We start from the raw sequence: 14,318 nt of genomic DNA on the forward strand, positions 1-14,318 counted from the left end.
CTCACGGTGCAACCGCTAATGCAAGTTTGTTTCTGGCGAACTTGCGTAATTTTCGCGGTCGATTAAAGGTCCGCGGTGGCGTATATAATAAATTCTTGCGAGGAGTCCGCAGGATGGCCTATAAAATGTCATTCTGTTCGCGCTCGTTCGCCGTTTACTCGGCGCCGTTGTCCGCATTAAAGCCGGCTCTGCCGCTCGCATACCTCGATTCGACTTGGCCACCGTTACACGCATTCTTTACGTCTTCATCAAACAATAAATTGCGGAGGATCGTTGCGTGAGCGTATCAAACGCACCGGCGGAACGCTCAAGATTTTACGCGGCTCGCAACAACGTTAACTTCCACGCAGGAAACGAAGCGCGTATCCGTGGAATCGGCAAAATACTTTTGATATTATGCAATGGTTTAACAGTGGGTGCGCGAAAATATTACTAGAACGCGAAGTTTCTCAGCAACTCGGACGGTCAAGGTTTCGAATGCACCAAGTAGGTTAAACACTGACCGCCGCAATAATTGGAGGTCACGACATAATGGCGATTTGCCGCGTATAAAAAGAGCGCTAAACCGACCGCGAAACCGAACGTATCATTATTATGTTATGGGTGGCTTTCGCACCTTGCCACGAACCGTAACGGGATCGTGGGATAAACAGCGTAGGGCAAGGGATACGCAAACGCGGACGTTATGGTGTCACGTGTCACGGAAACCATAAGACCGTCCGTTTGCCCCATACTGAGATACGAACTCGATTCCCGTTATTCCTCGTCAGAATTTCCACGCCGGTGTCAAAATTCAGCGCCGCCCTCTCGAGAAACCTTTTCCTTCTCGGAAGGGGGGAAACATCTTGTACCATATTGAAACGGGGGTTGGACAAATTGAGTACAACATCCGGGTATGATTTTCTTCTTTCTCCGCTCTCATGAATCACCTTCTACAATTTAATTTCAACTTCCACAATTTTTCCTTTCATCGGATCTGGAAAAACAACCAATTGACTTATGGCCTTTCTCACATTTGTCTGCGAAACGTGCCACGATAGGAGTACCGAAACTTTTGATCGATAAAGTAATTACAGCTCGCGATAGTAACCGGTGCTGGGGGTCATTCGGCGATCTTTCTTCCTGCTTTCCTCTTTTTACTAGTTCTAACGTGCCGGTGGACCCATTCGAACTATCTCGATACGCAATCGCCGGTCGGATTTATTCGTTCATTACACGGAGTCGTTAATTCACGTTATTTACTCTCTGTTCGATTAATCCGCCGTGTAATTTAGTCGGCTCGGCTCGTTTAATCCGCACGTTTCGTCCCCCCTAACCTCTCGTGTCGCTATCTGGACTTTATTATCGCACCTGCGAAAGTTTCTTTCGCTTCGCGGAGCCTTGTTATCTGTTTGCGACGATTAGATCCTTTCGAGGTCGTAAATCAGAAGGATTGCCGATTTTAAGGGAGGCTGCAGCCCCTGGGACTTTTTCTTTACGATTAAATGTTATTTAGTTTTATTTAAGGTAAATTTCGAGTTTGTCAACCAAGGGAATCCTCGAAGGTTCGATAGCCCCGGAAATTTTAATTGGGCCCTCGTGTTGAATACCATAAAAAATTTTCAATTACTTCAGTTCAAAATTTAACCCAAGTCCAATAGCAACATGCATGATTTATTACACTAAAATCAGGCGAACGCCGATTTTCGCGCGCTTTCTATCCACCCGCGCCTTTCACCGTAACCAGGAATTTAATTACGCGGACGCCGCCGCTTAATTGCACCCCGGGAACGTTCATTGTAGTCTTTGATTACTGCGGTCGCGGACCCTTCCTGGCCATTTTTCAAAGACTTTATAACTGTACTGTTGCGGCACCGCGAAGGATTTACGTTTACATTACGAAGTTAATAAGAAGCTGAATGAAGACTAATTACAATACATTTTTGTTACTCGTAAAGGAAATAATATTACAGAGACAAAAATTCCAAGTTCAGGAAGTTTATTATTCTATTGTAATTTTCAATCCATCCATTTTAAAGACAGCAGATCGATGCTTGCTAGAATTACACGGCGTATCAATCATTTTTAATAGAATAAAGGGAAGTTAATGGAAATAGTTGATAGCAAGTGCTCCAAATCGTTTCCGAGCCAGGATGATGGAAAAATTTGCAACTTTATCGAGCGTGTAATTTATACGGCACGGCTCGAAAAATTTTGCCATCAATCCTAGTCGGAGGGTTGATATCTCTGTTTAATCTACTGATCGAACAGCTAGAAAACCAAAGTGTAAAATCCCTTTTTCGTCCGTTCGAACGCCGTTCCGACATTATACGACCGTTTCTTTCCCTTCGGACACGAGTTTCTGCCCACGCGTTTCGTGGTCTATTATTCGTTCGAAGCGAAACGCCGGGAGGAGGAGAGAAACCGCAGAGTCTCGTGCACCGGAAACGCGTAAACCAGTCGGCGAGGGTTTCGTCTCGCCGATGAGATCCGTTTTATCGCTCCATTTGTCCACGTCGCCCTTAGGTGGTCAAAGAATAGTCCCGTCGCGACAAAATTATTTGCGAACTACCAGGTGGTCTTGGATCATTTCGGAAAAAATTGAATCAACTTTCGCTAGGAAAATAGCATCGAGGGTGTTCTCTATTTCTCTCGCATTTCCAGTGCATCGGGCTATTTAACGGTGCTTCCAAAGCCGGGTCTATGGCAAAGAATTAGGCGTGCACGGAAACGGGAAACCAGGTCAGAAGATCGTAAAGAATCAGGTCGCATAGGAGATGAGAAAACTTTTGCTCTTTTCTCTAACGCGTTTCGGAGGCGGGGAAGGAAATCTCGTCGCGACTGGTATTAACGAGAAATCGAACCTGGTACAATGGTCCCAACCTCGACGGAACAAAACTCAATAACCCTTGCGGATAATGGTATTGCGTGACGATGTATGTATATTTGGGTTGCAATGTGAACTTTCTGGGATCTAGGCATTCCCTAGATTCTTTCAAAACCGAAGGCAATTAAAAGGAGACTCCTCATTTCTCAAAAAAGTAAAATTCTTAATTTTACATAGAATTATCTATTATTGTGTAAAATTGAAATCAGATCAATGAGTACACAATGATGCTCATCCCTTGTTAGTTAAAGGAAGCCTACGTTGCAGCCAAGTGTACGTGGTTACAGAGGGTGGGTAAGCGAACAAAGTTGTTCCAGTAGCCACAGGGCCAAGAGGTCAGCCAATTCCGGCGATGCTTGCGTCCTGTTAACTTTCGTGCTACGTCAGATAGCCAAATGACCCGTGTTCCGCAGTGGCCTGCATTTTCCTGGCGTTCGTTTTCACCTCCCCCTTCCCGGCGTACCGCCCTCGATTGAACGCTTTCGCAGCTGGTGTCGGATGTTCGATAAAAGAACCGTGGAAAAGTGTTGATTAATGAAGATCGTATTTCTCGAGGACAGAGGTTTAAAAACGATCAGATATTTTACGTGTTTGCTGAGATTGCATTCTGTTCGTCGATTTATTGGATCGCGGACAGATTTGTTTTTAAAGGATGATTTAAAAAAGGAAACTTTTGAGAATATATAAGAGCGGAAACTGAGATTATTCTTTGATTCGAAACACCGGAGGCCCCATTTCGAGTAATTGGTAAGATTGCAATGGAGAGGAAAAATTCAAAGGCGTTACCTGTGAATTCGCGCGATAACCATAACAATATTCGTAATGGCTGTAGAAATCGTTATTACACCTATATTATACACCTATATTAAGGTGTACCCGTGTAACGTGGAACAATACCGTTCTCGAGAAAGGTGGAAGCCGGTATTGCTCGAAAATCATAGCGTGAAATAACGCGAACACGTCGAATCAGCGATTTATCATTTCGAAATGAAAACGTCATCGTTCCACAGATACGGGAGTATCAAAATATTGTGACGGTGAACGAAGATTCCGGTATTCGATAGAAATTCGTGTGGAAAGGATTTATGAATGGCGATATGCATATTGAATGGAAAATCTGTGAGGGGGAAATTTATGGACGATAATTCATTTGCTCGACGCTCAATTACGACGGGGAAATTAAAAATCCCGTGTGGACGACCGCCGAGGAGATAAATTTCACCTTTGTTAATTCCGATTAATAACGCCGACCCGATTGTACCCTGATTCACGAGCCGCTAATGCGATATTACAACAAAGCGGTGCGGTGGTTCGAATTCAACGAAACTTCCATGCCGTGGAAAGCCACCATCTGCGCGAGCCGCGTTTCCGTAGCCGAAATCGATGAAACGCGGCCACGTGTTTTCATCGTGGAAAATGCTGGCGAAAATAAACCTGGTTCTCTAGGATGGCTAAAATGTATATCCGCTGGAAATCGGTGTTCGCGTGAAGGTGAAATGCATCTACCAGTTTCTTCTCTATCTTCCCTATTCGTACAAAAGCGACAGACGATCAGATATAACATTTTTCGTCCGTTACTTTCGACTTTCTCGTAACGCAGCGACACTGTTGAAATGTTGAGCGTATCATAGCGACAGTGTTAAAAAGAAAAACACATTTTTAATTAAAATGGAAAAGAGGTATTCTTTATTAATTATTCCATCGGACAAAGTACAGTAAAAAAAATTCGTCCATTAAATTTTGGGTAGTTCCTTTTCTTCAAACTTGCAGCTTCTTAAAGCTCTCGGAAGGTGCAACGTTTCTCGAGTAAACTTTACTCAGCCGCAAGAAATTTTCCGGAAAATTTCATGATGAAACACCTCGAGTAATTTTCCTTGCCTCCCGTTGCATCGTGTGAGCGAAGAAAAGGCTGGATGCTTCCGGATTCAGCCCTTTCTGGCCGCAGGCGAACAGCACGTGCCCAGAAAGAGTTCCGAGGCTGCCCGCGATATTAAGTATTCCATTCGCATTACCTCCCGCTGAACAGAAAGTTACACACGCCTCGTTATGCGGCCAGAAGCGGCACTAGCAGCGTTCTGCAAACTTAATTAGCGACTCTGGCCAGCCGGACATCGAGAAAGGGAGACACTTCGAAGAAGCGGATGATTTATCTGAATGCCCCGGAGCGTGGAATCTCGTTCTCATCGAGGCGTGTACTTTGCGAAAGAATGCTGCTTCGATTGTAATTACAGTTTCTGGGACAACGATATTTAGTTGTTTATTTGCTGATAATAGAATTGTCCCTGTCCGCCTTAGAGAAATCTATCAAAGCTCCATTAACCTTTGGACGGCGGACCATGAAGAGAGCCACGGTTCTATCGATACAAACGAGTGAACGTAAAAAGGGAGTCATCAAATTCAAAATATGAATGAAATTGCAATTCAGACGGACGAGTAAACAGCATTCACGATTTTAATTGGATAATCAGCGTGATCCTGTCGTGGGAATTTTATTCATTGAGAAAACAAACTGGTTCACTTCGAACCGATGATTAATCGCCCTTTTGCGAGCTCGTTAACGCAAGAAAGAGAGAGAGAGAAAGAGAGAGTCAAGTGAACGATATTTTATTTTCCTCTTCGCAGATGTTGTCGAAATTTCATTGGTGTGTCACCGTATCGAGAGATCGAGAACGGCTTCTGCGTAATACGTTCCGTTTACCTTGACTTCCGCTCGATCATCGTGAACCAAGCTCGCTCGCGTGCGAGTACGTAAATGTCGTAAAGATCCGCCTGCTGCTGCACCACGACGAGATGTAAACACGCTTCCCCCTTGATAGCCAGCTTGTACGACATAGTGCAACGTACAGCGCATTTTGTTTCACGTGCTAATGTAATTTGCTTTCATCCGGCACCGATGTCGACGTTATTTCATCGACGAACAGCTACCAGGATGTAGGGAGTCTAGTTTAACGGGTGTACCACGAAACACGTGGATAATAAGTTTCCTCAGGAATTAAAAAAAAGAAAAGGAAACCCCTTCACAGGATGTATTAACGTAGGAGAAGACCGCACAAGAACAAGATGTTTAGACAATCATCGCTGCGTTGCTTGAAGTGTTCATTTTTATCTTGCAGCTGAAACATACTTGAAGAAGTCTATGAAATACTGCAATGTTGACGAGGTAATATTTATTTTATAGATATTGATGTTAATGACTAATTACGGCACACCATTTTGTTTGTTCAAGTATTTGGAAATCAACTGAGGATCGATTTTGAAAATTATTTCGTCCTTGTTCTTTAATGCATTTTGATTGATCATTTGATCTACGATCGACGCAAAAACGAATCTGAAGGATCGGAGCAGCGCAGATGCGAAGAGGCACGTTGCATTTCGACACGAATTGTCGATTCCTTTCGCCCCTCTGTTCGGACTTGGGAGCCATTCGGAGCGCTCTTCAGGGTCCCTGCTGGTATTTTCTGTCAGTCGACGGCAGGCCGCGGGACGAGCTGGTCGAGAAAAGGCGACGGTCGTTAAATCGAGTCATTAAACACGCGTGCTCCTCGCAACACCGGGTGTTCCCGATTTCCTGCGAACAATCTTTCAAAATTCCTCGCACGCAGGGAAAAATGAAAAGAATTCATGGCGTTTTCTATTACTGATACAATAACAAATTTCAATTCTGATCCTCGTGGGAGCAGTGTCGAGGACACTGAAAAGAAAAGAATTGAAAAATAATTAAGGGTGTTATTGAAATTTTACAAAAAGAGAAAAAGGAAAGAGTCCTGAACAAAGAAATGAAAGTTAATAATTTTTTTGAAATTGAGTACTCGTTGAATTCGAATGGAAAATAGGAAAAGTATGATTGGGTGTGAAAGGGGGTGATCGCCAAAGAGTCTACGAACGAAGATAAGGGACGCGGTGACCCGGCCCGTGGAAGCTCGTATAAAATCGACGATAGCGAAGTCGACAGCCGGCAGTGTTGCGGGAGCCGTGCGCGAGAGAGGACGGACGTTCGTGGCTTATGTCGACGCGCGGGAAAAGCGACGCGTAAACGTGAAAAGTCGCCGATGCTCCCCCGCAACGCTTTGTTTTACTACAACGACCGCGAACATTACGATTTTTTAAACGAACCATTGTGTTGTCATCGATTTGGTGAATCGTCAAGTGCGAACGTCCATCATTTTACCTAACACCATGTTGTGCCTTGATAAGCACATGTTATAATTAACCCCTTTCCTCCCGTATCATTTTTAAAAATCGTCGACGAGATTGGAGGTTTCCACGAAACATTCGAATCAGGGGGAATTTTGAAACTTTCGGCACACTTTCGAGGAAATTGAAGCTGTGTCTCTCTGCAAAGGATCTCGCGATAAAATTTATCGAGTTTTCGGGGCTGGAAAAGTTTCCGGTAGAGATGCAGCGACTGCGAACGAACGACACGGATACGAGCGGAAAGTCGTGGGAGCCTTGAAAGATTTGCGGAAGGAGGACGCGTAAGCAGGAGCAGAAAGAGCGAGGGAAGAGGATCCGCGAACAAGAGGCAACGTAGAGGCGAGAAAACACTCGAGGAATGCCGTGGATAAAGTGTTTGGGTGGCGGGGGCGGAAAGGCCAGAAGAGGCAAACCACTCAGCGTCAGCCAGCCGATCCACCTGCTCGTCAAGGTGAGTGATTTTCTTTGATTTTCCATTTGCTTGACGAATTTTCTCGAAACCGAGCTACGCCCTTTCGTGCCAGGCGTCTGTATAGTACTTAAGTGGACCACGAAAGATCGACGTTAATGCTTATGATTGGCTCGACACGCGAGCACATGGCCCTGTTAATTCGTGCTTATCAATTGATTTCATTCTCCTTTTTTTCCTATCGTTCAACCACTCGAAGGGATTCTGGTACACGATATTTAATTTTACGAGCACTCTTCAAGTTTATTGGCACGATTGCATGCTACTGGATCTCTTTGTACACGTTTGACCACTTAAAATCATCGATATATTTAGAATATTAATTATGAAATTTTTAATTTCTAAAGTAGAGAAGAAATTGGGGCTCGCTGTCCAAGCATTAATCGTGTCATTTGTTTTGAAAGTCTAGTCGGCGAGATATTCCACGAATAGCTAGACTAATCCTTGTTAGACATCGTAAAAATCGATTGATAAACAAAATGCGAGGAACGTTGGAGATAATCTCTTGAACGCGATATCTGTTGTAGAGTTACCTCTCTCGTTCCCTCCATAACTAGGTGATAAGTGAAACTAATCTTTTGTTTCGTTCAGCTAATTGCTTTTAGCTACTCCTACCCCTTCGACCCTTTGTTTCACGGGTACAAAAGACACCAAATTAAGGTGTCTACCATCTACCAGTGATAGGAATTACGTGAAACGTTTAGTTTAAAGAGAGGAGCGAAGGAAATGAGGATCGAAAGAAGAAAGTTTTTCCCCGGTTATTAGACGAGCGTTTCTTTTACGTTGGAATGTTATAAAGACCGAGCAGATAGGAAATCTTGGGATGACGAAGGGCGCCATAGTGGCCCTTTCGTTCTGGCATTCTGATTTATTAATTTTTTTCGAAGGCCTGTTTCTTTCGTGTTTCGACCCCGTACACGAGCCATCTCGCGACTATATCGATCCTCGTCACAACCCACCAATTAAATTGATAATAACCCGCCGCGTTACCTGCTCGTTATCGTGCCTGGTGGTTCACTCTTAACGCAATCGTTAAGTGACACCCACACATTATGTACGATCGTGACGGTGAGAGAAGCTGGCCAACAGATGAGATTGGTAGAGATGGATTTCAAGTAATATTGCAAGAAATACCAAGTTGCGATTACATTTGTCATATATCGCATTAATTATTTTTGGTTAATGAGTAAATGTTGAATCTGATTCTAGCGCTGGAGACTGAACAAAAAGTAGGACGACTGCAAAGAGGAACAATCAAACATTCCTGCGTTTCAATATTTTTCATTTTGGTTTTTTTTTTTTTTTGCTGACTTGATAAAGTTATTGGTTCGGTATAGAGCAATTAGAATTGGGACCGTGTCGGGGTATGTAGTTCTATTCGTTGCGCGAATGCCGTAGCACTTCCGCTTAAAATTGCTCTCGAATAAAAAATATTGAAATTCACGATCAACTCGTCGCTAACAGATCGGTCAGCTTCAAAGTTCCCATTTTTCTCGATTCGTTCAGAATCGTTTTCCGATACTGTTATTGAATGATTGATACAAAAGAAATAGCGGTGCGCGGCGTTGGCTTACAATTAGCATGATAATCATCGAAGCGTGAAGTGGAGTAATTTTTTTCATGGTTCAACCGCATATTTTTTCCGCTATTAAACCCGGGATATTCGTCGTTCATCTTTCTTGAAAAACAACGCCAACTACTCGGCCATATTGTTTGTGCAAATAACCCGACTCCGTGCCCCCGCTAACTCATGATTAAACGAAATTAAATTAAATCAGCATGCCGGTACAAAACATCGAATTAATTCGTACAACAAGAAGCCGCGTCGAACCTCGAATTAATTAAACGACTCGCTCGAAAATCCAATCCCCTCCTCTTCTGGTGCCCACTTAAAATTCCGGATTTTCGTGTCACGACCAACCCGTTCGTTTCCCGCGATTCGATCGCTGCACACGCGACACCGATTCGTCAAAATCATTCGAAGTTACATGTACACCTCACTTGAACTCTGCACAGATGTGTGCGAATGTTTCTCTCACGACCCCGAAGGTGGTCCCGCGAGCTTCTCTCGCCTCGTTCGAGGTGTCGTTTCGAGTACCGGTTAGCCAAGTCGGAGGCGATCGTTAAGCGAATTATACAACGGGGAAAAAATCACGCGCTAATAGCAGCGCGCAATTAAATAATAGCGAAACGTGTACCACCCGCGGCGACGTTACACCGGCGATTTCATTAAAGCGCCACTTAGGAGCGCGTCGCGGTATTCCGTGGAATGAATACGGCCATTCGAATGGTCATTCCAGTCTGCGTAAAAACGACATAAAACCCCGCAGCTTTTCTCGCATTCATGGTGTCCTGGTACCAGATTACCGAACGGACTTTCAATTTTCTTGAATATCATTCTTGAATAGATTTTGAGATTCAGATTTCCCCAGACCACCCTGTATAGGGAACAGAGAAAAGAAAAAAAAGGCTGTTTGGTTCGAACGTTATCCATGGATACGTGACGACGTGTGCAAGCTATCCACGCTCATGCGAACGCCCGTTGTCTGTTATTATAACCGTACTATTATCGGTACTATACACCTGTACGATCGGTTCTAGTCACACAACGTCCGGCGGGTACACGTTCGTACCGGCGAGCTGGCAATTAAATTAGCGAGCCCCTGGCAATTCTGCGAGTTTTTGCGCGACGAAACTTTATGTAATAGCCCGGAGCCAGGCGGAAAGGTCGCCGGGCGGAGGAGTGTCTTTGAAATTTTGTTTAATCCTTTCGACCTCGTAATGGCAATTCATGGGTTCTTTGTTTTAATTAAAGGCGATGAGATCGAAGGATCTTCCTCCGGAGATGATTGTATCCAATCAGTGAGCTGAAGGAGGAGGATTCTATAATTATGTTAGATAATAATTTCTTGCTTTATTTTAAATACACGCGATTCTCGTTTGACAATAACAAATACAAAAGTATTTTTAATCATTCGTTGAAAATTCTACTCATTAGTGCACGTTCCATGTGGCGCTATGAATGTTTTGTACAAATACCGGCAATTAACTCGGCGCACCTGCCAAGCAGCTATATTTTTTCTCAACTCGAAGCTATATATTTAACTTTTAATTGCATATCATTTTTTTTTGCAAAGAACCTGCACTTTAATACAAACATGTTACAAATCTAACTTGCACGATTCGATTTAAATCAAATTGATCAGTTTGTGCATGAATGTTTTCTTGGAAAGTCACTTTCGAACGCAGCAGGAAAATTCCAAGTTTTTTTCTTTCTGCAAACAAGGCTTTTATTCCTTGAAAAATTCTCGAGGAATTTATTAGTGAAATATTTCGCGAATCGATAAAATTTGATTATCTCTCGGCGAAAGGTTAGAAGGCAGGCTTTTAAAGGTATCCTTCACGGTGAATCAGCGAAGACTCATAATTCTCGGGGAAGATTAGGAAACCCTCATAACTATCGTCATCATAGTGCATGCAAACGGGTAAGCGGTTCGTGTACCGGGTCGTATATTACTCGGGATGTATGTGCATATGCCATTGACTCGTACATCGGCGAAACAATGTTTTATTGGCTGGACGCACTCCCTCGGTAGTTTTTCTATTGCGTCTAAGATTAATTTGAAAGCAATTAAAATAATCCATACGTAATATATTCAAATCATCATATTTTTTATCCTTCAAATACCAAATAGAAATTAAGGAGAATGAATATCACCCAATAAATTTAAATTGAAAATTAAGTAATTTTAATTATAACCTGTCTGACTATACACGTTCGTTTTCACTGTGTCAGTGAACGTGTCAAACAGAGAATTCTTAATAATAGTTGCAGCTAATGAACGCGTTAAAAGGAGAATTATTAATAATAGGTGTTTCATATTTAAGGGTTGGTTCCGTCGACATGCAAGGTCGAAAGATAGCGTATTTTTCCCTGCAATCAAGGTGTCCAATAGATAGACAGCTCGTGGGCGTCGATAATATTGTGACACCGCTTAAAAGGTGTAAAGTAAAAAGGTGTGCGCAAAGCAAACATTTTTCGAGTTTATTGAGCGAGGTTCATGCGCGCACCAACACTGTTTTCAGCAGCGAGTTCACGCGCGTAGGCAGGATATCCAGCCTTCTAACCTTTCAAAAGATCAACAGCCGCTTGTCATCTAACGAACTTCGGCATAAATTTAGGAACGCGTAACTAGTCGGTTATTTGACTAATTCGTAGAATCCGGAGACGCCAGACGTTAAAAGAAAAAAGGGGTAATTTTCAATTTCTTCGTCCTGGTTTTCATAAGATATTCTCAAATAACAGACTAAATTATTTTAACAAGATTAGAACTAGCTAGTCAATTAGGAGATAACTCTGTTTGCTCTATTTTCGGCGCCAGGGCCGTTATTGAGCATCCAGATACAAGATTCTCCCCTTCTCAAATGATCACCAAAAATAACGCGTTGAAAATTTCTTCTTTCATCCGACGACTTGAGAAAAATGTTTTCTGTACTCTTGCCAATTCTGGCGGTCAACTTTTTAAACCTTAAAGAGACGATGATGATTCTTGAATATTTTTAGTATTCCAATGGCATTAAGATTATAAAAGAGGTCTAGATTTAGGAAATTTCCACGCTGGTTTCCAATCAGCGGCAGGAAAATTTAATTCAGCAACGTTCTCGAGACGTGACGGTATCCTTCGAAGAGAAAGAGGAGGAACTCCGGTGGAAAAAATAGTACAGAGAAAGAGACTTAACGAGCGCCACGTTGAGAGAAAAGAAACGAACGGTGGCGAAGATTAAATCGCACGATATCACGGCTAACGATTCGAGTCGTGCGCGAGGAACGATGCCCGACCCCTTGAGATTCCTTAATTGCAGTTGCACGTCGGTGCGCAATTAAAAGTTCTTCAATTGGGACACGCGTCTCGCCTCGCAGTGTCTCGCAATTTTATCCCTTCTTTTGGCCGACTACTTCCACAGAACTGGCACCGTTTTCTTACTCGAATTATCGTCACGTACCTCGTACTTCTAGAAATGTTTAATCTAGATCCAACAATTTTTCAAACTTTTTAAAAATAATTTCTCAACTTACTGAAATTATCTTTACGTACCTCATATTTCTAGACAGTTTTTTAAACTTTCCCTAACTTTCTTTTTATCGAAAAAAGAAATAGAAGCAAATGTCGAGGCAGGTCCTGGCAGCAGGCAATAAGGAAGCAACAGAATGTTCGAGTGCCTCAATCCTTGCTCATTGTTTTTGAATAATTGATGCGGCACTCGGCGTGTCTCGATCGTCGAGAGAACAATCGATGTCTTCGTGTGTGGCACGTCGGACGAGATCCACCTGGTCGCGACGATCCATCCGTCTAAAGGCGATACTATCTGAAATCGCGAAAAGTAAATCTCGCGAAGTTGGCATGTACACGCGTGTAATATGATAATCTGGTCAATATTGCGAAATGTCGGTAAGCGAAGCGCGGTTTTGTTGTAGCTGCATCTCTTTACAAAGGCAAACAACATGCTTGCATCGGTTGCGAAAGGAATTTGTTCGTTCAGCTATTTTCAAGCGAACGCGTGCATACTGTTCGAACCTTTATGTTCCACGTGAATTATACTAACACCGGCACACCCTTCGTGTAACGTCGAAACGCGCCGTTAATCCTCATCGAACGTGTTAATTGGGCGAGAGGAGTTAATTGGTCACTTGAACGGCCATTATCCAGATTCTTGAGATAGAGATTTGTTGGTCTGCTTGTTAGCGTATTAGGTGATAAATTAATTCATGAATATAATTACTGTTTAGGTGGAATATATTAATGGTATGAATTAGGTGGGTCTTCTAATGAGTATAGGGCGCTGAAAAGAAGATTAGAATTTATGTGTTCCAACCTTGAAGCATTCGAATGTCCTAATTAGCTGCTTTTTAATGAGTAGAAGATATCGAGGAAAAATCAAAATTTATGTGATAGGGTCATTGAATAACAAATCAGTTCTAAACTAGTATCTCGTTTATTAACTCAAGGTACACGATAAATTAAGCAAGATTGCTATGCAGTTTCTCAAATTTTAATGTTAACTTGCAACATTTTTGTACAACTTTCGTTGCATAAAGAAGGAAAAGTGCAATTTATAGGTTGAATCGTTTACGTTTGATGCACCGTTGCGAATCGAACCAACAATTTCTCCATCGAAGCATCGCATTAGAATTACAGTCTCCCTCGGAATCGGCTTGTTTTCTTATCCGTGTTTCATAGCTCGACGAACGCTTAGCATTGCAGTCGGATCTTGGTAATTCCAAGCAATCAGCCCAACAAACCCTTTTCACCGGGAGTACCGCGACACGACGGAATTCTTCCGTGGTCTTCGAGGTGAACAAAGGTCGCCGGATGATTTCTCGAGAGTTCGTGTAATGAGAAGCAAGCGGAAAATACGTGAAATCTGTCGGTTGAATGCTTCCGTGGCTACCTGTCGACCAGGAAAGTCTTTGCATACAATTATCAGTTACAAAAGATGAATATTCAGAACCAAAGAATTGATTTCTTCTTATCTTCTTATAATCTCCCGGAAAAGCTGCGACCTCGATTTTCCCAATCGATCAGGTCAAACGAATTTCAATCGTCTTATCCGTAATCGAAAAAAAAAGGAAAGAGACGAGGTAGGTGATCATCGAAGCCAGTGGTCGGTCGAAAAGTCATCGACGCCGGGTCACGTCTCGGATTTCTCACGAGCGTCTTTTTCTAAACCGGCCGTGTGGTTGGAGATGCTCGTGTGGCAAGCCATGGCAGCGAAGAAGTACGAGAGCGA

The 14,318-nt window shown here is 42.9% G+C and overlaps 1 protein-coding gene across 7 annotated transcripts in view; it reads left to right on the forward strand.

The window, feature by feature from the left end:
- The first annotated feature begins 6,354 nt into the window (after positions 1-6,354).
- Positions 6,355-14,318, forward strand: part of LOC114879978 (tensin-1) — a 118,701-nt gene continuing 110,737 nt past the window's right edge. For 2 of the 7 annotated variants that reach the window (XM_029195465.2, XM_029195466.2), the window contains exon 1: positions 6,355-7,511. In XM_029195465.2, the coding sequence (XP_029051298.1) occupies positions 7,419-7,511 (93 nt within the window). In that variant the 5' untranslated portion in view covers positions 6,355-7,418. The remainder of the gene's footprint in view (positions 7,512-14,318) is intronic. The other 5 variants (XM_029195463.2, XM_029195464.2, XM_029195471.2 and 2 more) reach the window with 3 other exon arrangements.

Source organism: Osmia bicornis, chromosome 14, assembly GCF_907164935.1.
Source record: "Osmia bicornis bicornis chromosome 14, iOsmBic2.1, whole genome shotgun sequence".
Taxonomy (NCBI): domain Eukaryota; kingdom Metazoa; phylum Arthropoda; class Insecta; order Hymenoptera; family Megachilidae; genus Osmia; species Osmia bicornis.